At 46.4% G+C, this 26,850-nt stretch overlaps 1 protein-coding gene across 6 annotated transcripts in view; it reads left to right on the top strand.

Moving 5' to 3' along the window:
• pde4dip (phosphodiesterase 4D interacting protein) overlaps window positions 1-26,850 on the top strand; it is a 131,402-nt gene that overhangs the window by 81,496 nt on the left and 23,056 nt on the right. For 5 of the 6 annotated variants that reach the window (XM_007895548.2, XM_007895549.2, XM_007895545.2 and 2 more), the window contains 18 exons: window positions 316-453; window positions 949-1,128; window positions 1,694-1,888; window positions 2,303-2,482; window positions 2,647-2,743; window positions 3,940-4,070; window positions 4,458-4,574; window positions 5,193-5,321; window positions 5,745-5,857; window positions 6,330-6,469; window positions 12,968-13,065; window positions 14,290-14,498; window positions 15,003-15,435; window positions 16,283-16,475; window positions 17,143-17,259; window positions 19,558-20,050; window positions 21,544-21,779; window positions 21,923-21,974. In XM_007895548.2, coding sequence (XP_007893739.2) covers window positions 316-453; window positions 949-1,128; window positions 1,694-1,888; window positions 2,303-2,482; window positions 2,647-2,743; window positions 3,940-4,070; window positions 4,458-4,574; window positions 5,193-5,321; window positions 5,745-5,857; window positions 6,330-6,469; window positions 12,968-13,065; window positions 14,290-14,498; window positions 15,003-15,435; window positions 16,283-16,475; window positions 17,143-17,259; window positions 19,558-20,050; window positions 21,544-21,779; window positions 21,923-21,974 — 3,251 coding nt within the window. The remainder of the gene's footprint in view (window positions 1-315; window positions 454-948; window positions 1,129-1,693; window positions 1,889-2,302; window positions 2,483-2,646; window positions 2,744-3,939; window positions 4,071-4,457; window positions 4,575-5,192; window positions 5,322-5,744; window positions 5,858-6,329; window positions 6,470-12,967; window positions 13,066-14,289; window positions 14,499-15,002; window positions 15,436-16,282; window positions 16,476-17,142; window positions 17,260-19,557; window positions 20,051-21,543; window positions 21,780-21,922; window positions 21,975-26,850) is intronic. The other variant, XM_007895543.2, reaches the window with a different exon arrangement.

Below are 26,850 nucleotides of genomic sequence, written 5' to 3'. Positions count from 1 at the left end.
AGCTGTTTGTGAGACTTGATGTGTTCAAATAACTGCCTCGTTAGCTACAAATAAAGGCCACTCCACTTTACAGCAGTCAACGTGTGAAGAGTTTTAGGTATTTTGACGTTAAGGGCTTTCTATTGAGTGCAAGGCTTATTATTATTGAACAGTTTATTTTCATTGGCAAACTATTTCAAATGACCAGCAAGACCACCAGTTAAGCCTTTGACGTAGACAGTGAGTTATTCTCTCTGAAGACATCATAGCTATCTTAAATGGAGCTTCCTGTCCCGTACTGAGCTACAGACTAATTTTTTTCCTGATCCTTTGCAGCGGGCTATTGATGACAAGTTCAGCACCTTGGAAGAGAAGGAGGGTGAAATCCGACAACTGCACCTGGCCCTACGTGAGAAAGAGAGGGACTTGGATCGTGTTCGCTGTATTCTCTCCAATAATGAAGAAACCATCAGTGTGAGCATCTGTCCACTCTTAAGAGTAATTACTTCTCCACTCGCTGTTTCCTCTCTATTCTCCCCAAGTTTCATAGGCCCACATTTCCATCTCGTCCATCTTTACTGCCCAAAAGGGTGATAGAAGCAGATTCGATAGTAGCTTTCAAAAGGGAATTAGATTTGTACTTGTGTAGGAAAAATTAGCAGGGCTATGGGGTGAAAGTGGAGAATGGGACTAGTTGGATAGCTCTTTCAAAGGGCTGGCACAAGCTCGATGGGCCGAATGGCCTCTTTCTGCAATGTAAGAATCTACAATTCTATAGTCCCTTAACATTGAGAACGATGTGGGGAAGGAGGGGCTGTCTCTGGCTCATTCATTGTGAAAAATATCACACAAACACTGTGTGAAGTTGTCACTGTATTATGCTCTGCGGTGAATGGTGGGACACATTGAAGGTTATTGTCGGAACGCTCAAGGACTGTGTAATTCCAACCCTGGCTTTCTCATCCCCAGAGTCTGGATGGCCTGATTAAGGGGAAGGGGCTAGAGCTGGAGCAAACCACCATGGCATACCGCAGCTTGCAGTGGCTGAAGCAGGAGGTGGAGGAGAAGCACGGGCGAGCCCTGAAGGAGAAGGAGACGGTCATCGCTCAACTCCAGGCAGCACTGCACGCCCGGAACCGGGAGCTGGAGGTCAGACTCCTCACTTCAACCTTGATAGAGAACAGATAATGTGAACATCTGGCAATAGGATAATTCACAATGGCATTTTGTAACAGCAACAAGCAGCTCTTATGTGGAATCCCATAGCATAGTGTTTAGAGCGCTCGCCTCACATGCGAGACGACCCGGGTTTGATTCCCGGGCAGGACGAACCCTTAGGCGAATTTCCTCACTCCACACGCCTCTGCTTACCGAGCAGTAAGTAGGAACCCAGTTTGTCAATTGGCGGATCGCTTTCTGCGGGTAATAATCTCTTCCCCCCCCCAAAAATAAATAAATTATGGTCACTCAACAACTGCTTGCGTCACACTGTTGTGCGCAATGGGCTGTCGCGTTTTGCCCACAGAAATTCGCAGTCGATCCACTTTACAATATATTGTGTGAAGCGCTTTGAGACATCTCACAACGTGTATCAAATGCATAGATTGTCTTTATTATTAAGTTGTTGAATACTGCGGAACACACCAGCGAAGGATATTTTATAGTCAGTAATTGAGTGGTTAATGTTGACCCTGATATTTTGCTTCTCCCCCAGGACCTGACTGTGACGCTCGTGAACAAGGTGTGCGCGGGGGCTGGTGAGGTGACAGAGCAGCTCAGGTTGCGACTACAGGTGAAGGAGAGAATGCTGCAGGAGGCGCTGGCTGACAGGAGCGCTGTGGCTGCCGAGCACGAGCGAGAGCTGCAGGAACTGCTCAGAGCCACCGACGCCCGCCATCAGCAGATGAAGGTACAGTACTCGCTCTTCACTCCTCTCTCGCTCACTTCCATACTATCATCCTCAGCGTGTCACTCGAATATAATACACGCTATGTATTGTCACCCTCAATGCAGTGGAGTTCCTGTAGGATAGTGGTTAGAGCACTCGCTTTGCAAGCGAAAGGACCCGGGTTCAATTCCTGGGCAGGGCGAAATGTTTCCTTACCCCACACACCTGTTTACCTAGCAGTAAGTACGAACCTGGCTGCTAGTCGATTGGTGGATCGCCATTGATGAGGGACCTCTGTACAAACCTGTCACCCTCAGGTCTGTATGACCCAGAACTTAGGGAATAAAAGCTGGTCATTGCAATTTCTCCGATGGCCGAAGGTGAAACCCTTTTGTTTCATTTGCTGGAGAGAATTACTTGTCGTGTGTTCCTCAGAGTGCATTGGAGGGAGTGACACGGACCATCGCGGAGAGGGACCGGGATCTGCAGGCACTGTGCAGGGAGCTGGCTGAGAAGGAGCGAGAAGTGGCCAAGAAGAGCGTCTGTGCCCAGGACCTTCCCATGGAAATAGCCCGTCTCCGTGAGCGGCTCCAGGAGAAGGAGCGACTCATCAATGTGAGCGCCCGGTGGTGGGGGGGTGGCAGGGAGGGGCATGTCCCAGGGTCAGTGCCTGGGCAGGCTGGGGGGAGTGCAGGGTCACTCAGTGCCTGGTGGCTTGATATAACGGACAGATGATTTCTGAGTGCGTTTGCCTAATGTGCATCACTTTTGCTGTTTAGGAGCTGGTGCAGGACAGTCCCAGCAAGAACCAACGATTCATCCAGCTCGAGCCAATGGAATTGACCGACCAGCAGCAGACAGTCCCCGAGAAGGAAGGTTGGTGACCCTAACCTTTCTGTTCTATTCTGTTGTGTATGGTTCAGTATCACACCTGCGGTGGCTCAGTGGAGACGGTGGAAGGGAGGGAACCTCAGGGTTTTAAATGCTATGGAAAAACATATCCTTTTCCAACCATCTGTTCCCAAAGCACAGTCACGCACAAATTCATGCTGAGCAACCCCGGTTATAACATGGTGCTTTGGGTCAAAAGAATGAAATTCTACTTCAGAACAAAAAATGGCTGCCACTTCGGGTCAGGAGGTCACAGCTGATATTATGTTTGCCATGACCTGGCCAACTTCTGTCCATGCACATATATATATATAGAAGCTTGTGAGTAGTCTCAGCTAATGCTCCAATACAGTGCTGTGGGTGGGCTGCATTGCTGTATGTTCCATTCCTTGGATGAGACTTAAACCAAGGCTCTGTTGCCTGTTTAGGTGGACATTAAAGATCCCATAAGATCATTCAAAAAGAAAAGGGAGTTTCTCTCTTCCGATTTTCAGCCAACAATCCCCCAAATAAAATGGTCATTCACTTCATGGCTGTTTGTGAGATGTTGCTGGGGAAAATGTAGTTGCATTTGCTACAAATACAGGGTCACTAGACTTGACTGTTCCCTGTGAAGCATTTTGAGATGTTTCAACATTTTAGACTCTGTAAGAAATTGCTTATGAAGAAGTGATCAACCCTGAGACCTCTGGACCAACCAGAAAGCTTGGAGTGTGCACTGTGGGCCACAGGTGGGTTAGTCGTGCTTGTGGAGTTCCATAGCAAAGTGGTTAGTGCGCTCACCTCCCAAACGAGATGATTTGGGTTCGATTCCCAGGAGGAGTGAAACCTTAGGCAGGCTCCCTTACTCTACTCTTGTTAGTCGATTGGCAGATCGCTTTCTGGTTGTTATAATCCCTTTAAAAAAACACACACACATTTGGTCACTGAATCCACGACTGTGTGACACTGATGTGCATGATTGGCTGCAGTGTTTCGGCCACAAAATACACATTCAATTCACTTTACAGTATATTCTGTGAAGCACTTTGAGACGTCTCAATGATATGATAAGGCTCTATATTAAATGCAAGGATTATTTTTATAAGGATTATCATTATGATCTAGCTCTCTTAGTGCTTTGTGCTTTGCATGGGAGATTCCAGTAGGAATTCACAGGTGTTGGTTTGTTTCTCTGTTAGCAGCACCCAATCTGGCTTTGGCTGAGGACGAAGCGATGCTCGACATCGAACATGACAACGAAGCCCTGAGCGAGAGCCAGCAGATCAAAGAGGAACTGCAGTTGGCCCTGAGAAGAGGAGAAGAGAGCAGGGTGAGTGTCCAGACTACACTGCGGCAATCGGTGCTCAAACAGTCGGGAGCACAGAGCTATAGAACCCAATACCATGTTATTCTGGTTGACCATTAGGGGCTAAGTGTGTTGTTCATTTCGGCTCAGTTGGGTCAGAGATTTGTGAGTTCCAGCCTGAGCTAACTGTAAAGTTGATGCTCTGGTGTAATGATGAGGGAGCTGCAGTATCAGAGTTTCTGTTCTTTGGTGGAGAAATTAAACTTGCATCTTGTGCTGTGTGATATGAGCTAGGATGGGGTGGGGCTGTTCAACAGGCCAAGGCTGTGGGCAAGTTTGCAGGCTTTGGGGCAACGCTGTGGGACAGGTGCCTGTTGCCGTGTATCTGAATGTATTTGCTCTCTTTCTCAGCTTGAGCTGGCCACACTGCAGGCTGCACTTCCCAACCAGGAGAGAGAGTCCCGACAACAGGCATTGGAGATTGAAGCCCTCACAAGGAGCATCTGTGTCAAAGAGGAGTTTATTAAGGTCTGTCATGATCCACGATTAAACTGGTTTCAGTATCCTGTCAAAATATATAATTAATGTTATAAAAGATGAGATTTGCACAGGTACGATTGCCATTTGTAATCAGAATCCTTACATTCGTTATGGTCTAATTTGACTGTGAAAGGTCTGAAGCGTCTCGTTGACCCTGGTCATGCGAATGTTTGCATTGCTGCCCATTTATCGCAAGAGTGGAGTCCTGTAGCTCAGTGCTTAGAGCGCTTCCCTTGCAGTTTGATTCCCAGGCAGGGCAAAATGTTTGGCAAATTTCCTTACTAAACACGCCTCTGTTTAACCAGCAGTAAGTAGGAACCCGGTTGTTAGTCGATTGGTGGATCGCTTTCCCGGGAGTAATAATCCCTTCAAAGTAAATAAAGGCATACATAAATAAATGAAAATAATAATTTGGTGATTCAATCCACCCCTGTTTTGGAGACATTGTGTTAGTAATTGGCAACCGCATATCGCCCACAAAATACACAGTCAATTCACTTTTCAGTATATTCTGTGAAGCACTTTAGGTCGTCTGGAAGACGTGATAAGGCGCTGTATCAAATGCAAGGAATATTATTAACCACTTTGTGACCCGTTGCCCCCCAGGACCTGCAGATGCAGCTGGTTCACCCGACAGAGCTACCGGAGGTGGAGCGGCTTAGCCAGGAGCTTCTGTCGCTGAGAGAACGGATGGCAGACACTCAGTCACCCACCCAGAGAGACCAACAGCAGCAGGTACCTGCTCCAAACTCCTGTGGAATTGGTGGTGGAGGGGGGGGTGGGGGAAGAGCATCATTGAAAACCCTGTTATGTTCCCACACTTGGCTCAGGATGGCCTTGGCTGTGGCTCAATGTATTAGGCTTGTTTGTTTTTGACTTGGGAGGCACAATATTCTACCTTGCCTTTGCGCTGTGTTATGATCATTGTGTCAGGTTGTGGGTGAGAGCGTCCCTACATAAGAACATAACAATTGCCAGGCGAAAGAAAACCAAGGTCCATCTAGTTCGCCTTCCACCATCCTGGCAGCCACTTGGACATATATTCCAAACTGTATAGAGCATCCTGAGATATTATTTCTTAACAAAAATCCCTCTCTCTTGAGATGCTCTGCCGTGCTCCAGGAGACCTGAGAGTGAGCGCTATGTTTTGTTCGACAGCTGAGCTGTGCCCTGCAGGAGCAGGTGTTGGAACAGCAACACCTAACTGAAGCCCTGCAAGCCGAGCGACAGCTGTACGCCAGCCTTATTAAAAACCACCACAAGCCCGACAGGTAAGAGATGTCTTGGTGCTCGCAGGGTGGCAGCCTTGGGACGAGTGTGTTTGTGTAAATTGCACGCGGGTATCGCACTGAGTGACAGTTGTCCTCTGCTTGTTAAATGCACAAGGTCAGGCATGACACCATCTGTATTCAGTGTATTCAACAAGCGATTGTTTGCACTCACTTAAAGGCAAGTTGCAAGGGTACCCAAGCCAGGTAGCCTAGGTCATACACTACAGGACACGTTCATCTCCAGACAGGCTGATCAACCATTGGGAGTGCCGTGGAGTACAGTGGAACTGGCTTGTCTCCTCTGAGTCAGTTCACCTCCAGGAAAACAACCCACCCACCCCCACTGATATTCCACCCTTGCCTCAGACTATTTCACTGCCTCATTGAGCTTCTATCAGGTCTTGCACGCGAGTCGGAATCGGCTCCCAGTAGTTGCCCCCCACCCCATCTCGAAACTCACTTCTCCGCTTAGCTCCAGCAGGGAAAGGACGCTGGAGACGGAGTTGACGGCCGTGCAGGCGCTCCGTGAACGGCTGGAAGAGGTTCTCGGGACGAGCCGGGAGCGGGTCGGCAGGCTGGCGAGGGATCCTGGGACGCCGGCAGATTCTGGAGGTGGGGGAAAAGACAGGCTGGGAAGTCTGCGGGAGGAGGCAGTCTTCTCTGCCAGTGGCACCCGAGCCACGTAGCATTGCTGCCGCAATGGAGCATGGGAAGGCGGTTAACACACAGAGCTGTCTGAGTGGGAAAGTACAAGAACAACGACAAATTATATTTGTGTATAGCGCCTTTCACGTCGGGAGGACGTCCCAAGGCACTGGACAGTCAGGGATTTGGAGGACCTTCCTAGGACAAAAATGTCTTTTTTATTTTAACCGCTTAACCAAACGGACTTGGACTTGGAACAGATTTTGATTGTACCGTATCTTATGTGTGTCTAGCTTTGTTGTCTTGTCTTCCTTCCTTGCATTTTATTTTAAAAAAGTTGGCAGACCTCAATGTGGTGGACAAATCCATGAAGAACAAATGACCCATTCCATTTTTTTGTTATTTTTGATTTTCCCTTGCTTCTGTTAACCACAAATGAAAATATTTCCCTGTCTTTCCTTCACATTGACACTTGTGTAAATGCCTCCATTCCTCCTTCCCCGTCCTCCTTCAAAACCCCTTCTCCCACACACACTTAATTGTTGTTATTAACCCTTGTCCCCCCCGAAAAAAAAATCCCTGGTTTCCAATAACAGTTGAAGAATTGTAAGTAATTTATTACCTGGCTAAAGGTAGCTCCAGGGAAGATGCTGTCACTAGACTCTTCAAGTGAATTAGCTGCTCATCTCATTGCTTGTTTTGGACGTTGCTAGTGCAGATTAGTTGCCACATTTGCCTGCATGAGAACACTCACTTCATTTCTAATCAGCTACATCTGCGATATTTATTGTTACTTGATGAGTGCCATATAAGCAAAAGTATTATCATTTATATGATTTTTTTCTGTCCCTTTCTCTGCCACGCTTTGCTCCAATGTCCAACAGCTGACATGCTCTTAGGCTTCAGTTTCTCTTGTGCAGGAGAGGGAAGGGGAATGAGGGTGTTAACTTTGACACTCCTGCGGGGACCGGTCTGCCTACCCTTTGGCTAGAACCTCTGCCCAATGGGTGGCCTGAATCATCAAAGTGATGAAAGACATTCCTGCCACAGTAACACAGGCCAATGTGCTGTGGCATCCTAAACATACTAAGTGACTGGTGCATTATGTATGTATCCGGTTTATTCTCTCCCCACCCACCCTGGGGAGTGTGTATGTAAGCACGAGACTGTCAAACTGGATATTTTATGCAACCAGTTGGACATCAGGTAAGATGTTGCATTGTGTACTCAAATCATTATTCAAAAAANTATAGAGTTGTAATGGACATTTTCAAGCAGTACTACAGTACTAGTGCATCCCGCACTCTTCACATCGCTTTAGAAGTTTGGGAATAGTTTGGTAGTGTTTGTATGACTATTTATAAATTTGCAGAATTGTGGAATATTCTTAAATTCAGCCTTAAATCAGAAGTTGGATTCTCACAGTTCTTTGGAAGCTGGCTTTCAAATTTAGACTGAATTTCAGATTCTCTTTACAATTCTGCGCAATCTTACATTTTAAGACCATGTGGTCTCGCAGGCTGGGGCTCGGTGGAATTTGGGGCCTGGGGTGTCTCATTAGGGTGTGGAATGGGCCCAGCATTCTGAATGGCCTATTCCTGATTCTATATTATTATAAGTTTGAGTTGGTGTTTTGTCAGGAGGACAGACATAGAAATCATGGGCAGCAACAAGGTTTGCCACATCCTCGTGTAGGAAGTCCAGTGTTGTAAAGGATGTTTCAGTCTGCATCTTAACTGCTGCATGCAAGGGGTCAGGGACCAGCTAATGATTTTGTGATAAAAGTTCTCCAGCTCCTTGGCTGTCTTGGTTGTTGAATCTGCTACTTACAATAAAGACCTAGGAATGCCCCAGGATCAATCTCTGATCTGTGGTTAGTTTGCTATTGGCCTCTGTCTCTGGCCTGAGGAGAGGTCATTCCCTCTGGGGTGGATGTAAGGGAAAAGACAGCCTTAGATACAACAACTCTCCTTGCCACATAGGCCTCTGGTGTTCACTGTCAAGGCTCGCTCGCAAAGCATGGCATCTTGGCCCATTTACCATGGGCCAGCTTGTGCCTCTGGAGCTGTAGACAACTCAATGTCTTTAGGAGAGAATGTTGAAAGGTAAAGACCAAGCAGGTTCCGTCAGGTAGTAGGAGACTTGCAGGCAGCTCTGACATGGCTGTGGACAGCTTTCGATTCACGCATAACATGGCTGCCAGGTCACAACTGCTCGTGTGTCCCTTGCTCCCAATCCATTCACTCTCACAGTGGTCCCTCAGGTCTTAGTGCTGTGGAGACTCTCCTTCCTACCATGGACTCTCCTCATATGCTCATGAACTAGATGCCTTTACCCACCCATCAAACAAAGCTGCCATATTACAGTGTAAATTGGATAAAAGTTCTGCAGAGCTGTCTTTCCCTGCTTGTGGGCCGTTGCAGTCACTTTTGGGTTGGTGAAGGGCTTTGTGGATATTTTTTCTATTATTGGGAAAATTCCTGGAAACAGATGTTCCTTTTTGCGGTATTTCTTAGTTAAGAAATGGATTTGTCCGGATAACTGGAAATAAGTCACGTACATCACTCCCGAGTTGAGTAACCCTTCCCCTCGCATTAAGGGTTCCACGGGGACATTGTCCTCTGCTCTGGTAGAAGGAAAAAAAACATCCCCGTCTCCAGCACTCAATGACGCCCAACCCATGCACAGCAGTGGGATTAGTTTCTACAAGGGCAATGCTCTCTGGCTCTGTACAAATTCTCCCATCGTATCCAGTATTCTGAGGGTTATAGAGGTCTCCCAGTCTGTTTGCTGTTCAGGTCAGGAGAGATTGACAATGGTATTGAGAAGATGGAGATGCTGCTATAGATCAAACTGTGCAATACAAATACGCCCTGTTCACACTTGCTCTGCCTTTTGTAATGTATCAGATAACTTGCATAACCATATTATACCTGTCTGTTCCAATGTCAAATTTATTCACAATAAAATATCATCTCAAAGTATTTCTGAACTAGATTCTTCTCCATCAACAAAGGAATTAAGTGGAGGTGGGGTATGGGGGGGTGGAGTGGAATTAAAAAAAAATCTCTTTACTCCGAGAATGGTGAGGATGTGGAATTCTCTGCCACAAATGCAGAATCAATAAACTCTTCCAAAAGGAAATTGAATGGTTTCTTGAGTAGAAATATTAACAAATATGGGGAGTGAATAGGAGAATGGGTTAAATTAGGTAACTGATGTGGAGTCCTGTAGCGTATTGGTTAGACTACTCGCAAGCGAGAGGATCTGGGTTTGATTACCGAGCAGGGCGAAATGTTAGGCAAGTTTCCTTACTCCACACACTTCTAGTTACCTAGCACTAATTAGAAAAACGATTGTTAGTCGATTGGCAGGTTGCTTTTCCGGAGGTAATAATCCCTTAAAATTTTTTTTAAAAATATTAACCTTGGAAGAGCATCCCAAACCACTTAACACATTGGCTTGGTACCCGAAGAAATTGGGAAAATCCTCTTGCCTGTCCCCAACTTGCAACGTTATATAATTATAAATTATAATGATATTCCATGTCTGTTCAACCACACTTTACATCCATCATTAGGTGCAATTCCCATCCCCAATCTTATTCCATCCTTAGAGGTGGTGATATGGATTCCTTTATGTCCATCTGAAAACGTAAAAGCGACATCAGGTTTAGCGACTCACCCTAAGAATAGCACCTCAGATAATGCAGTGTTGGGGAATTGCAGCCATTGTGCAGCACGATGCGTTGGGAATCTTCCCCAAGCCCTCCCATCCAGGACATTCAGTGTTCGACTTCCCCATTATTGTCTTTTATCATGTCTGCCTCTGAGTAACACTGGTGGGTATCTATATAAGAGGCAGTGGCTGGCCCACTACCTATTAAAGGGGTAGTGTCTTCTCTCTATTAAAGAGGCAAAGTCTTGCTAAGTAGTAAGACAGGGTCTTTCCTGCCATCCAAGAAACAGGTTGTTTTAGTCCTAAGAACCCTTCAATAAGATGACATTGAAAAGTTCTTAGGATGGTTAAAACAGCCTAGTCTGGTTCTCACATAGAGAATGTGTTTTCATCTCTTGCCATGGTTTCCATACAATTTTCTTCCAGCTCTTGAAGAAAGCATGCAATTCCTTTTTCTCCCTGCTTGTGGTTCCACAGGCTATCTCAGCCTCTTCTTATCGAGCTCTTCACCTATCCATTGTTTTTAGGCTATGTTCAAACTATTTTAACTGTTTCCAGTGACATACCAGGAGTTTACTGCTCTGATGCTCATAAAGGTCCACTTCGGTGTCCCTGAGGTAAGGAAGGGAGTGAGGGAGAGTGCGTTTGGGTGGTGGGGCGCGGGTGCAAAGGAATCAACCAGGGTTCCCTGCTTCTGATTATTGCTCAGGGATCCTATGGAGTCCCGTAGGGTAGTGGTTAGCATGCTCACCTCGCAAACCGGGTTCGATTCCTGGGTGTGTTGAAACCTTAGGCAAGTTTCCTTACTCCACATGCCTCTCTTTACCAAGCAGTAAGTAGGAATCTGGTTGTTAGTCGATTGATGGATTGCTTTCTGTAGATAATAAATTAGTCACTAAATCCACAACTGATTGTGGGACATTGCTGTGTGCAATTGACTGCCGGGTTTCGCCCACAAAATATACAGTCAGTCTACTTTACAGTATATTCTGTGAAGTGCTTTGAGACGTCTCAAATATAGGATGAGGCGTTATTTCAAATGCAATGATTATTATTATTATTATCCACATTGGAAAATACACGTGTTTGGAGGACAGGGGAGGGAAGAGCCCAGGGTCACTGGGAGAGGAGAAGGGGAAGAAAGCGGAAAAAGGGGCCACAGAGATCATTTACTTGGCTGAAGAATTTACTATTCAGACAGACAGAGTTGAAAACATTCCATTCCATTCTATTAGCAACGCTTAATTGCTTCTTTATGACTGGCCTGTTGAGCAGTTCAGCTCCACAGGAAATGACTGAGGGGGTAATGCTGTAATGTGGTTGTCTTGGACTGTTTCGATTTCAAGATCCTCATCCTCACCTACAAGGCCATTCAAGGCCTTGCTCCCTCCTACCTCTCTGACCTACTATCCCCCTACCTACCTGCCCATACCCTCCGTTCCTCTGGCTCCGGTCTGCTCCACATCCCCCGCCCCAACCGCCCTACCATCGATGGCCGGGCCTTCAGCCTCTCAGCCCCTAGGCTTTGGAACTCTTTCCCCCAGGGCCTTCGCCTTGCTTCCTCCCTTTCCTCCTTAAAGGCCAGTCTCAAGACCTTTCTCTTTGACCGTGCCTTCAGCTCCCCTCTCGACTCTCTACCCCCTCCTCGCTCCCTCCCTCCCCTCCCCTCACCCTGACCATTTCTCCCCTGCTCGGGTCCTGACCCAACTGTACAGCGCCTTGGGACGTCCTCCTGACGTGAAAGGCGTTCTATAAATGGAATCTTGTTGTTGTTAATGCTCGAAGGCTGTCTTTACAGTACAGCCCAGTAAGAAATTCCAACACTTTGACAGAAGTGGGGTACAGGGAATCATTCCTTCCCTGCCCACTGTCTACCCACTCTCCGTCAATGAAGAATCTGGGTGTTTGCTGGTTTGATTCAACCGCAGGGAGCTGGAAAGCGAACAAAGACTTAATACTGTAGTCTTGACACAAAAGACTGATTGAGAGTAGGAGTCCACCATCCCACAATGGCACCACTATTTTATTTATTATGTTCATAAAAACTCCTGAAGGAATCAATCAACTAAAAAGGTCCAAATATTATTTTAAAAACTGCTCTGTATTTATTATTTTAACTCTTGTTACATTTGCATGCTACCACTGTATAATCGTAAAACAAATTCGCTGTATTATTTGACACATCTGGCCAGCGCAGTTTCTGGCTATCAAATCGCACTTTAGAACATCCCCTCAAAAAATGTCAGGAAGTTGAGCTTGATATAGAGAATATGGCTTTGGGATGTTTGAACTCTGTTGTGTTCTTTGTATTGTAGGGTGAAACTTGCTCATTGGTCATGGCTGCCTGGCTCAATGGTAGCACTCTTGCCTGTGAGTCAGAAGGTTGTGGGTTCAAGCCCCACATTGGGACCTTGAATCACATAGTCTTAGCTCACACTCCAGTGCAGTGCTGCTACATTATCAGAGGTGCCGTCCTTTGGGTGAGACGTTAACCGAGGTCCCATCTGCCTGTTTAGGTGGATGTTAAAGTTCCTATGACACTATTTGAAAAGAGCAGGGAGTTTTTCCCCGTGTCCTGGCCAAGAATCCATCAGCTAAAAAATTGGTCCTTCACTTTATGGCTGTTTGTGGACATTATTGTGAAAATTGGCTGTAACGTTCGCCTACAAAATACATATTCACTACACTTTGAAGTGCTGTGAGATGTTTTGCTGCAATAATGTGCTATATGAAATATAAGGATTATTATTCTGATGTAGTAATGGTGTGTCTCAATCTAAATTCTAGAGCTGCATCTGGAGGGAGTTGATAACAGTCACTTTGGAGATGGCTTTCAGCCTGGTGCATCAAATTACCACCCAGTACTTGTGGAGTGTAGCCACCAGGTAAGAGCAATGCAGTGAGCTTCCACATTACCCATAGTGTAGTGGTTAGTCCACTCGCCTCGCAAGCGAGAGGACCCAGGTTTGATTCCTGGACAGGATGAAACCTTAGACAAGTTTCCTTGTTTCACATGTCTCTGTTTACTTAGTAGAAAGTAGGAACCCAGTTGTTAGTCGTTTGGAGGATTGCTTTCCAGGAATAATAATCGCTCAAAAAAGTCCATTCAATCCACGACTGTTTGTGGAACACTGCTGTGCGCAATTGGCTGCCGTGTTTCGCCCACAAAATAAACAGTCAATATATTATGTGAAGCGCTTTGAGGTTTCTCACTGACATGATAAGGCACTATATCAAATGCAAAGATTATTATTGTTACCCCTTCATCTCCCCTTCCCCGCCCATCCTACCGTACTCCCTCCCCATCTGTAATGATAGTGATGTCCCCAAAGACTGACACCATCCTAGTGGAAGAAGAGGGTAGGGAGCAGCCCACTACCAGAGCCGAGTAAGTGTCTCAAGGAGGGGGTAGACATCTTCCACACTGCCACAAGGTGGAGCTATGAGGAGATAAACATATCATTTGTGTGGAGCCAGAAAATTAGTTGAGCGGTGAGTGAATCTGAACTGCCTTTTACATTGTCCTGGAAGAGTTTTATCTTAAAGCGTTTCGAATTCATACTTTTGTATGTTTTTTCTGAAATATCGTTCATTTTGCTTACGGGATATTTTGAGTAATTTTTTTAAAAAAAATCCATTTGCCAGGTTCTGATCTCCTGGTCACAAACAGTGACCCCTGCTGCATTTCGTAGAATCTTACAGCGCAGAAGAAGCCCATTCGTCCCATTGTGCCTGTGCCAACTCTTTGAAAGAGCTATCCAGCTAGTCCCACTCCCCCGCTATTATCCCGTAGCCCTGCAAATACCTGTCCAATTCCCTTTTGAAAGTCATTATTGAATCTGCTTCCAACACCCTTTCAGGCAGAGCATTCCAGATTGTAACAGATTCTCCTCTGGTTCAATTATCTTAAATCTTGTGTTTTCTAGTTACTAACCCACCAGCTAGATGAAACAGTTTCTCTCTATTTATTCCATCGAAACCCCTCACGATTTGAACTTTGTGTGCGGCCTGGAGCAGACTCAGCTTTGATGTAAACCGGGATGTGATTTCCGGTTTATCGGTGACCGGCTACCTCTCACCCTGTGCGGACTGACTGTCGTTTTTTGCAGAAAGCCATAATGGAGACTGGCCCCGAGCAGCAGGTCACAGGGTCCGGGAGCAGCCTGGCTGGGGACCCGCAAGGGCTGCGGAGAGACCTGGAGGAGGCCATGCTGGAGATCCAGCACCTGGCAGAGCAGAAGACACTGCTGGAGGGAGAGCTATCGCAGATAAAGGCGCAGACTGCAGAGTCTGGCTACACCTCAGTGCCCCAGATGAGGTAAGGCAAATTACATGCTTGTGTTTTATCACAATCGAGTGGTGGAAATGGGATTAGACTAGTGACACACATGGAGGAAAACACCAGTGAGCGGAATGACCTGTTTGCTACATTCAAGGATTTCAGTTCCATAGTTGAGCTAGGAATTTCCATTGGAGTCCCGTAATATGATGGTTATTACTCTCGCTTCGCAAGCGGGTTCGATTCCTGGGCGGGCGAAATCTTAGGCAAGTTTCTTTACTCCACACACCTCTGTTTACCCAGCAGTAAATAGGAACTGGCTGATTGCTTTCCGGAGGCAATAATCCCTTTTTAAAAAAATTGGTCACTCAATCCATGGCTGTTTGTGGGAGACACTGCTGTGCGCAATTGGCTGCTGCGTTTCACCCACAAAATATACAGTTAATTCACATAACAGTATAGTCTGTGAAGTGCTTTGAGATGTCTCAACGACGTAATATTAAGTGCAAGGATTATTTTTATTGTAACTTCCTTCGCTGACAGAAGCGCCTTGCTTGGCCTGCACTTGGAGATCGCAGAACTGAAAGATGGAGAGGGAGAGGACCTGACAGGCCGGGAGTGGTGGAAGGAGGAAAGCAAAGAGAAGCTGAACGAGTGGGGCCAGCGAGAGATCAGAAAGCTCAAAGTCAAGCTGGGGAATGCAGAGACTATCAGTGGCCTGCTGAAACAGCAGCTGGAGCTGAACTCTTCACTCAGCACCGAGGGAACCTTCAACCCAGAGCTGATTGTAAACATGGCCAAGGAAATTGAGCGTTTGAAAGCAGAGCTCAGCTTAGCTCAGAGCCAGCGAGCGAGAGTCAGCGTCCAACTGCGTGATGGAAGCGCCAAGCGGGCCAGACCCCATTCTTTGGACCTCGGAAATTTCCTATCGCAGTGTAGAGAACAGACACCGGAGCTCAAGGTTTCTAGCCAAGAGGTGGGTGTGAGTGAAACTGTTGTTATTTTACAAAGTTATTATCGCAGCCGTTGAGAATGCACCTCAGTTGTAACTGAACTAGAAACTTAATGTGCTTTGAGTTTAGGTCAGTTCACCTAACCCAATCCAGAGAGAAAGCACTCTCACGTGCAATCACCTTATGTCAAACAACAATCTTGTTAAATTTCTTGTGTGCACTCATGTCCCTGCACACCAAGCCACAAAAATTCTGCTTATGCACATACACCTTGTACACACACACACACATAAATCCTGCTTATACATACACAAACATATATCTTGTACACACATCTGCTCCCCTTCCCACACACAAACACATACATACCCAGCATACGTACACATATACCTTAATATGCACACATACACAATCCCTGTGTACGCACGCGCGCACGTACAAGTGTATCCCTCTGCACTTCCACACTCACCAAGATTGAGACCAGAGTGTGGATGTAAAACCTTTGGTGAATGATTTGCTTGGCTCACGTTTAGTGTTTGTGGGGAAACAAAGCAACATATGAAAATACAACATTTTCCAAGGACAACATTTATTTGGTAGCAACAAGCCAACTGAATTCAGAGCTCCCACCCTGGTGCCAGGTTGAACACAAGGCTTGTTCTCTTTGCCGTTCCCATTCCGTAGCTGATGACAGTCATGAGGTTCTGATACATCCTGTAAACACTCTCACTGCAGGAAGCACCGAATGAAAGGCTGGTGGGCGATCTTCAGCTGATCTACTTGAAAACATTTTCAAGTCGAAAAACCTTATTGACACACACAGGGTGGCCTTTGTGTAATTGTTGCTAACTGATCCCTCTCTCTTTTCAGGTAGCTGCGGGTACATCAAGGATCAGCCAGTGGCAACACACCGATACCGACCTCCGGCACCAATCCAGCCAGCTCCGTGCCGAGCTAGCCGAGTGCCGGCTCCAGAACAGGGAGCTGCAAGAGAAGCTGATGATGACCGAGGCCACTGTCAAAGCCCAGGACGATCAGCTCAACCACTGCCGCGTTCTGCTTGGTACGTACAGCACTCCGGTTACTGAGCCAGTCTAGTCCGTAGTATTCCAGGGCACTGCTGATGACAGCACAGCCAGCCTGGCTCATTGGCAGAACTTGGAAGGGCAGACCAGTCACTAAGGGCATGGAATTCTCCCACTCAGCTCCTGTTATCCCTGCAAGCCAAAGCCCTAATGGGTACAGTGGTCCTAGCTGGACAAGTAGCCGGAAAGCTTGCCAAGCAGTGCTCTCAATGGGAAGCTGTGTGGTTTTAGCTGGTTCATCTCCAGCAGTACCCCAACACACACTCCCCGAGCCTTGGCTCTTGCCAACTTGCGCCTAATACTTTACGGAATTAGGTAAACAGAATGTGTCCCTCCAGGGAGAGAGTGTGTATTCCATTCCAACAATCTATCTCTGGGATTTCCATATATAGGTGGGATGCATGGAATTCTCAGCTTGGTTTGGATAATCTTAAGCACAATGATGGGTTTCCTCACAGAAACCAGGCTGATCCCCCCAAAAAATGTACCCTCTCCCCTCATGCTGAGAAGTATTTAACAATGTTCATTAAGTAAGGAACGGAACATGGTCAAGAAGATGGTCATTTTGATCCCAGTGTTTGGTTTTGCAAGTGCGTGTGGCCTGTAATGTTGTACTGATCGCTGCTCCTTTGCCATCTGCTCCAGCTGAATCACTAGTGGAGCAAGATAACAAACAGGTGCAAGTGGACCTGCAAGACCTGGGCTATGAGACATGCGGGAGAAGTGAAAATGAGGCAGACCGAGAGGAAGCCAGCAGCCCAGGTAACGGCGAGACTGACCAGCCCTGGATTTAACAATAATAATAAGCCTTGCATTAATAATAATAAGCCTCATCACCTTGCTGAGACGTCTCGAAGCACTTCACAGAATATGTTGTAAAATGAATTGATTGTGTATTTTGTGGGCGAAAAATACTTAGAACAGGTAGCTCAGTCGGACACCCGCACTATCAGAAGCACTACATGTAACCAGTGCTCAGCAGGGTTACGTGCAGCTAAGGGCAAGCTAGAGGGGATCAAGCACTGAACTTTGTTGGTAAGCTGCACGAACCATTGACAGCACAGCTCTCTAACCAGAGCCTCCAGGTATTTTAGCCTCCAGCAGAACAATGACCGGAGGTGCAATGACCTACTTCAGTCCACGATGGTGATGGCTCTGAAGCACCAGCGACGCCTCATTTATTACTGGGGCAACAGAACAGGAAATTCGTAGGCCTGTGTTAAGTTTGGTTTGGTTCTCAAGACCGCCACAGCAGGTTAACTTGATTCAAAATTCAGTGGCCAAACAACTTAAAAGCAGGTCAGCTCAAAGGAGACTCCATTTATGCCGACAATAGGACTACAGTCCGGGAATAAAACGAAGCTGGATTATAATGGTGAGACATTTACCCCAGTGTCAGTCAGTCACCACACATTGTTGATCATGACCTGGGGCTGCTCATCCTAAAGTCACTTCACATATTTCTCCTGACGCGCTGTGTGATGTCATAAGGACATTGCTGATAACACATTATTTTGTCATTTCACTGGGTGATAAAAGACGTAATATTACATTGTGTGTACAGGTATCTTACACTGTATACAGGCATGTTACAGTCGGTGTACAGGAATGTTACAGTCAGTGTACAGGTATGTTGCACTCCCAGTGTTTACAAGTACATTCCACTGTACACGGGACTGGGCTGGTCCCAATTTATTTCACGAGTCCTTTGAAACCAGTGGAGAGCCAACCTCCATTCCGTCCAGTAGCTGGATTTGAAACCAATTGCTAGAGGATGAAGACAAACGTGCTGATCCACTGCGCTCTCCAGTTCCCTCCAGTAACCCCCTCTTTCTAAGCTATCAGTGCAGTGTTACAGTCTAAGTTCAGATAGATAATAGGTTAAATATACTTAACAACCAGCCAATAAAAATGTGAAAAATGAATGACTTGATGTCAAAGCGTGATATCACCAGCAGCACATGCCATGCTTTGTGACATGAGCCGCAGACAGCGAGCAGGTCCAGCAAATCAAAATCTGTGTATTTTTCAATTAATAAATAAAGCTCAGCCTTTTTTTCTTTTCAAAAATATAAATCAACGGAAGCGCAGTTGTGTGTGGGTGAAATAAAGGAACTGGAAACGTGATTGTGAAGAGCGAAGCTCTGACCTTTCCCGCACTGAGAGTAACATGGGGCCGTGGTAGGAGGACCAAGGCCAAACAGCAAAAACGTTCAGGGAGTGAGTCCGCCAAATGCAAAGCTGTATTGAGTGTTAATAATAATCATAATAATCCTTGCATTTGATGTAGACGTCTCAAAGCGCTTCACAGAATATACTGTAAAGTGAATTGAAAGTATATATTTTATGGGCAAAATGTGGTAGACAATTGCGCATAGCAGTGTCCCACAAACAGTCATCGATTGAGTGACCAAATTACTGTTGCTGACACTGGATCACTTGATAGCTCTCAGAAGTCCGTGGGTTCCAGTTCCCCGTCAGGACCTGAGCAAACACTGATGCCTGGCAATCCAGTGCATCACTAGGGGGCGCTCTGCAATGCCAGGGATGAGATGTTAAACCCAGGTTTATGGATGTACTTCAGGGGAGTAGGTGAGGGGTGGACGATGCGAAAGATGACATATATCCTGCCTCTGGGTTAGACTACAGAACTGCCAGTGGAGCCAGGGCATTGCTTGGAAGCAGCTTTCTGAGCCAAATGTATATCAACAATAACAACAACAACTTACATTTGTATAGCTCCCTTCATGCGGGTTAGCGTCCCAGAGCGCTTATCAGCAGTCACAGAGTTAACATTTGATTCGCTGCTATCTATGTTTACCACCCAAGATGCCAACCTGCAGTGAGAAAGTGAACTGAGAATAATAATACATTGCAATACCCCAAGGTAGCAGTTCAAGAGAGCACGTGGATATGGGGCAATTGGAGTTGAGGTATGGATCAGTCCTGATCCAATAGAATGGCGGAACAGGCTCGAGGGGCTGAATGGCCTACTCCTGTTCCTATGGCATGGGTGTATTGCAAGAAAATAATTTCCTGCCGTGTGCTCTTTCCCGACAGAATACGGGGAGTCCGACTTCCAGGAGCTTTTGTACCCAGCCCACATGGAGCTTCAATACTCGGCCTCGGATCCCAACCCCGGGTCCCCTTCCGAGCCTCGGGTCAAGTCCTGCCTGAGGAAGGGGCTGTCGGTCGAGGACTTCGGCAGATGCAGCGACGTGGCTCTGTTGCAGCAGCACGTGCAGAGCCTGAAGGCGCAGCTGAGCAAGTCGGACAAGATCATCCACAACCTGCAGTGCCGGGTTCGCTCCATCTCCACCACCAGCGACTACGCCTCCAGCGTGGAGCGCCCCCACGGGGAACACCCCCACTTTGCGGCCACCCAGCCCAACGACGAGGATCTCTGGCAGACAGACTCAGCCGAGCACTTCCAGGTCACGGCCCAGCCCAGCACTGAGATCAAGCAGCTGATTCAGAGAGTCACCTCACTGGAGGCTCAGCTGAAGAGCGCCAAACTCATGGGTCCTTCAGCTAAAAACACCACTTGGCCAGGGTAAATACTCAGGACATTTTCTTTTATTCCCCTCCACCCCTTCCCTTTAGGTTGCTAGCATTCTGGCATCTGATTAAGAAGGTTTGCTCTGCTGACTCCCTGCTTGTCGGGTCTTCTCAACTCTTCCCTCCACAAGCTGAAGATCATTCAGAACTCTGTAGCTCATGCCCTTTTCCCACAACAGGCTCCATGACCCCATCACACCCATCCTCAACCGACCACTGGCTTCCCCCATACCCCAGAGGATAGAGTTCAAAATCCTTGTCCTCGCCTTCAAAGCCTTCGGCGGTCGGGCCTTTAACTTTTACGCCCCCACCCTATGGAATTCTGTTCCACGTTCCCTTTCTCTTGTCCCCTTCCTTGCCTCCTTCAAAGCCTATCTCAAGATTCTTCTCTTCAACCGCGCTTTCTGTCACCCTCCTACCCACACTACTACTTATCCTCCACCCCTCCTGATCCCAACCCCCAACTCTGGTCCAAACTCTTGACTATACAGGACCTTGGGATGTCCTCCCAATGTGAAAGGCGCTATACAAATGTAATTTTGTTATTATTGTTGTTGCTAGCATTCTGGCCTTTGATTAAGAAGGTTGTGTGTTCAAACTCCATGCCGGGACTTTGGACTCACAAAGTCTAGGCTGACACTGCAGTGCAGAGCCTCAGGAGAGCTGCGTTTGTTGGAAGTGCACTTCCTTAGGTTGAGACGTTAAATCAAGGTCCCCCTTTCTGTTCAGGTGGACATTAAAGATCCCATGACGCTACTCAAAAAGGGATAAGAGTTTCTTCCGCTGTTTCTTCTGGGGCCAACAATTCCCCAGATAAAATTGGTCATTCATGTTTTGGTTGTCTGTGGAACGTTGTTGTTCACATATGGCAGTCACTGAAATTGCCAGTGAATATTATGTTTTGAGGTGTTTTTATGTTCTAGACTCTTCCCCCCTCCATCCTCCCCTCCCCCTTAAGATTTAAGACCATCCCCTTTAAATTTAAAACCATGCAGGATTTTGAAAATTCTTTAGCTCATTTCCAATTGAGAGGTTGAGTTACACAAAGTGATACAGCATAGAAACAGGCTATTCAGCCCAACTAGACAGTACGTGCTGGTGTTTTCACCCCACAAGAACCTCCATCCTGTATTCCGCTCTCCTATACTCGGCTATCATTTCTCCCTTCCATTTGGGAGGTGGGAGTGAGGGGAGGGCAGGGAGAAAAAATGCCAATGAGTAATCTCTCTCACTTGAAGGAGACACGTCAGATTTCAGTGAAAAAAAAGTGGCCACTCTATCCACGACAGTTTGTGGGAGACTGCTGTGTTTTACCCACAACATACACAGTATGTTCATAGTATATTCTGTACAGTGCTTTGACATGTCTCAAAGTTTTGTATTAAAATGCAAGGATTATTATTATTATTATCTTATAGTTATGCTCTTCTTTCTCGCCCCCTTCAGGGTTTTCTTTCCACTGAATTTATCTTGTTTTTCGCCTTCCAGGAAGTACGACAGCCTGATCCAGGCGCAGGCCCGGGAGCTTTCCCACCTCCGCCAGAAGATGCGTGAAGGTAAGAGCATCGGTCAGATCCTCAAGCAACACCTGAGCGACACCACCAAGTCGTTCGAAGAGCTGCTCCGAGCCAACGACATTGATTACTACATGGGACAGAGTTTCCGCGACCAGCTCTCCCAGGGCTGCCAAATGGCAGAGAAAGTTGTGCACAAACTAACAGGCCGTAAGTTTGTCCTCTTTATTTTCCCGAAGTGCAGGAAATATGGGATGGAGACTTTGTGGCTCATTATTATTATTATTAATGCTCAATTTTTCAGCATTTTCGCCAAACAAACACTTACCAGTAATTTCTTCCTTCATTTGTAGGAGACATCTCAAATCTCAGTAACAAAGGAGATCAAGAGGTGCTGGTGGTCAGGTAAGAGAATTACATAAGACTGTAAAGTACAGAAACTTTGCTTTTGGCTCGACTACTTTTCCTAGAGGGGCTGACTTAGATCTAGCTCCATGGGCACCGGGCTCAGGCGTTCCATCATTCATGCATGAATGTCGGCAGCTATTCAACCAGCAACTTTCAGTGTGCATGGCTTTACCAGACTGAGCCATCGAGGATGGGCTGCGAGCCATATATTAAACTCCTGTGGGCTAATATTGCAGTCGGCGTTAAGGCAGCATTTGGTGATGTTGGCAGCTAACGGAATTTAATAGGGAGATTTCCTTTCTGCTCTCCCCTCTTATGATGGTATATCACCATAGGACACTCTGTTAGTAATTTCAATCCATTGGTACATATGCTGGTCAGCCCTCTGCCAACATTCATGCATGAATGATAACCACATGGGTAAGGTATCGAGGGCAACCAGTATCCATGGAGTTAGATCTCAGTCAAGTCAGCCCCATCGGGAGGAGAGTAGAATAAGTTTTGAAGCCAGAAATGTCAGCTTGGCTTATTCAAAGAAAAAGTGAGATAGATAAGATAGGTAGGCGGAGTGAGGGAAAGAGGATAATATGATGAGATGTTTTGTGATTCCCTCACCACCTGGTGTATCAGTGCTGTTGTTAAACATTAAATCTTAGAAGGGATTTACTCTCTACATTGTTCTTTTTTTGTCAGTGTTTGCCCTGATGCTGAAATCAGTTACAAACACTGTGAAATGTTCCTGACAGTTGCCCAGAGGTGAAAGAAAACTATTTGTTAAATCAGGCCAGAGAGCAGGTGCTGTGCTAGAGACAGTTTCCCCCTGACTGCCTACAAGCCTTGTACCTCATCCTGTTAATCTCTGTAATCCAATCGACAAGACACATGGCTAGTAGTGGAGACAGAGAATGAGAGAAAAGGCAGTGTTAGATAGAGAGAAGGCAGAGTGAGAGAGTCAGAGAGAAAGAGAGGAGGCAGGGAGAATAGGCAGATTCAGAGAGGGCAGAGTACGAGAGAGATCAAGAGAGGATGACTTGAGAGACGAGATAGACAGAGAAGAGGCAAATGGGGAGAGAAGAGGCAGGCAGTTTGAGGGAGAGAGGAGGCAGACAGAGAGGAGGCAAATAGACAGAGGGAAGAGAGAGAGGACGCATAGACTTAATGAAGAGAACTGAGATGTTCTGGACTCACCTGGTCGTCACACTGAACTTTACTGTATTTAAAAATGGGGCCTGTGAAATTAGAAAAGAAAGAGCTTGCATTTTTCAGCGTCTTATCACATCGAAAGGTCCGAACCACATAATTGCTGTTGTGCAGGGTGTTGACAAAGTCCTCTTACTCACTGTTGCAAAACAGCAATACGAGACTACCGAGGAGCTGAAACTAGCTGTCAGAGATGCATTTTGCCTCCTCGCTCCATCCATGTCACATAAGATGTCGCACTGAACAAGGTGACAGATTCTCTGAACATCTAAATACAGAGATAGATTGTCGTAATGGAATGGCACACTCTCTCCCTGGAGGGGCCCATCCTGCTTACCTAATTCCGGAAAGTATGTAGTGAACTACCTGTATATGGTGAGTATTTGTTTTGTGTGTGAACAACCATAGCACCCAATTTGCACTAGCAAGGCCCTAGAAACAGCCATGGAGTGAACAACTGATTGATCTGGAGGATTGCTGGGCTCTGAAGAGAGAGCTCACGACAGCAGGTGACCAGCAAGCTGATCGGCAGCACAGTGGAATACAGCTTTGAAGTTTGATTCCTGCAGACAGAACATCCTGTAGCAGAGCACTGTGCCAGCCTGTAATTGGTGTTTGGAGCTTGCTGAACCCGCAGGTTTATGTCAACGCACCTCATCCTATAGATAAACTGTCAAGTCAAAATGACTTGCAGCACTTCTTTCATAGTTAATCGCTCTCCAGTGTGGTGACCGTGTATTTTGTAAGCGACACAGGGCAGTCAATTTGTGCACAGTGAATGTCCCGTAAACAGCCATTAAGTGACTGACCGATTTTATCTGGCGGATTGTTGGCTTAGACACCGGAAGAAACTCCTTCCCTTTGTGAATGGTGCCAATGGTAATGTCAATCTGAACAGGCAGATGGGACCATGGTCTCGCCTCAAGGATGGCACCTCCGTTAAGGCAGTGCTCCCCACTGCACTGCACTAGAGTATCAGCCTACACTGAGGTAAAAGACTTTATCAAAAGCGCAGTACGAGGGCAAGTACAATACATTTATAGAGCATCTTTCATGTCAGGAGGACGTCCCAAGGTGCTGGACAGTCAGGGGTCAGGATCCAAGCATGTAAAGTGAATGGCAGGCTTGCACGGAATCAAATGTGGAGTCCTGTAGCGAATTGGTTAGAGCACTCACTTAGCAAGCGAGAGGATCCGAGTTCGATTCCAGGGCAAGGCAAAACCCTACTCCACGCGCTTCTGTTTATCCAGCAGTAAGTAGAAACCCGGTTGTTAGTCGATTGGCAGATCACTTTCCAGGGGTAATAATCCCTTCAAAAATATATACAGGCATTGGGAAACTTGAAGTTGTTTCTCTTTGGATTTTAAGTCAAAGTATCTGGAAGTCAGAGACCCCAAAGTCCCCAATTGTTTGAGTCAGAGTGAGGTGTCTGGCATACTTCCTGTTACAGTAAGTAGCCCTTCCAAGGGTTTTGTAATTAAGAAATCTTAAAGTGTTTAAAAAAGAAAAATGGCTTCAAAATTAAGACTGTGTTTAAGAATTTGGCAAAATTGTGGACCCTCGGAACAGCTATATCGTAGAGTAAATCTGGTGCTGGGTGGAATTTCTTTGCCTTTAGACTCTGCAGTCATCAGTTGGGGAGAAAGTGATGGCATTGGGAGCTGGATGGTTGAGGGGCTGGATTAACAGTTGGACTAAGAGTAGATGAAATTCTTTAAACGCAAATACCCTAAGGCAGTCGCAGTGGCTGAACAGACAAAACAACTCATTTCCTTGGGGGCTCAGAGAAAGCTTTGGGGAAAGGAAGAGAAATGATTGAATTAGCTTGTAAACAGCATTGGATGAATCTTGGGCCTCTGCTCCATCTGTTGGGACTTATGTTGCACATGTCATGCTCTAGCACTGTGAAATCTGGCACGGGGAGGGAATAGGGGGTTGGGGGATACATACACACAGCGCGCGCGCACACACACACGCACAGCAGCTGTGTGCTGAAGGGGACCTAAAATGGCAGCTTCAGTGCTTGTAGGTAGTCCAGGTGAGGATCGATTCCTCCATGTGCTGCTTTAACCCTTACACTAACTGATTTCAATTGCTGCTGCTTTCTGAAGTGAGAACATTATGTTTAAAAATAAGCAGAACCATCTCTGATCATTCCTCCACCACTTAAAAAAATATGATTTGGTCATTCCACATCTGTTTGTGGGACATTGCTTAATACTATTATTATTTCAATTGCTATTATTATTGTTATCATTGTTGCTGTATGAAAATTGTCTGCCCCGTTTGCCTACAAAATACAAAGTCAGTGCACTGGACAAAAAATAACTGTGAAGCTCTGTGAGACATTGTTGGTTAGGGAGGGGTTTGGGGGGGCAAGGGGAGTAGATCAGAGAGGGGCAAGACAGTAGTGTGGGGGTGGGTAAGGGAAGTAACCTGATTTTGAAGAAATTTAAATACTGGCAAGCGTGTGAAAACACAATCTCTATTTTTAACTGGACAAGTAATGGTTGTTGTGAGGCACAGTTCCTTCTGTACAACTTGCTTATCATAGGGTGGTGAGAGCAGCGGTGCAGTGGGACAACACTAACCACAGGGACCAGATTTAGACAACCACAAGGAGTACTGCCCTATAGTGAGCTCAGAGATTGGGTCGTGCCTTGAACTCATTAGAAATTATGAGGTCAAATATGAGATCTGTGTGATATTTATTGCACTCCAGGACACTACCTTGTGTGAAGGTCGCTATATAAATGCAAGTTGTTGTTGTATTTATCAAGTTGGATGGGCTGGATGGAGTTGGAGCCCTTAGCCCTGTTCTCAATAATGTGCTCAGGGAAGTGCGTGGGCAGAGTTTCCTATGACTGCTGGTTAGAGAGACATCACCAGCTTCTTTATTGGAAAACCGTTACCCCGAAGTCAAAGTCAAAATCCATGAGTCTGAATTTCGATGCCACGGTCTTGGCTTGTCCAAGGCATTGTTGATGGCAGCCTGGCTCATTGGCAAGACTTGGAGGAGCAGACCAGTTTCTGGAGGCTAGGATGCTCCCCACCTTGTTCCTGATAACCCTGCAAGCACAGGTAACAGGTTGGTTGGTCATGGCTGGATAAACTGCAAGAAGCTTAACAGTACTCTGCAATGACAAGCTATACATGTTTTTTTTTTGCTGGTTAAACTCCAGCAGTACCCTGACGCACACTCTGGGGTCTCCAAGCCTTGACGATCGCCAACATTCATGCTGTGGGCAGTCGGAAACCCTCGGTAGTTTGGCTTGGATACTCTTAAGCATGGAACCTTTTTTTTTGCGTGTGTTTGACACAACTGGCTGACCTGAAACAAAATACGCTGGTTCCTCCAGCTCCATAAGAAAATAAAACTGGTGAAAACACAATAAATCTGGAAAGGGAACGTTACGCTGTTGCAGTAATCAGGGAACAGCAGAGTGCCTCCTCCCTCCTCATTCAGGGCTTATAATTAAAGCAATGACTGTAGTGAGGCGTGTGCTGTTTTCCCCTCCGCGATGAGAGGGGCTCACTTCCTGTCAACATGCTCAGAGCAAAAGCTGGCGCCAGTTAGCAGACCAGACTGTCTGTTTTGTCGGCTGTGCATTCAACGACTGAGGTAATAACTTCGGAACTCTGACCACAACGGCCTTTCAGTCAGCTGTTTTCC

Source organism: Callorhinchus milii, unplaced genomic scaffold (genome assembly GCF_018977255.1).
Source record: "Callorhinchus milii isolate IMCB2004 unplaced genomic scaffold, IMCB_Cmil_1.0 Scaffold5, whole genome shotgun sequence".
Lineage (NCBI taxonomy): Eukaryota > Metazoa > Chordata > Chondrichthyes > Chimaeriformes > Callorhinchidae > Callorhinchus > Callorhinchus milii.
This window is presented reverse-complemented; position numbering and strand designations above follow the sequence as displayed.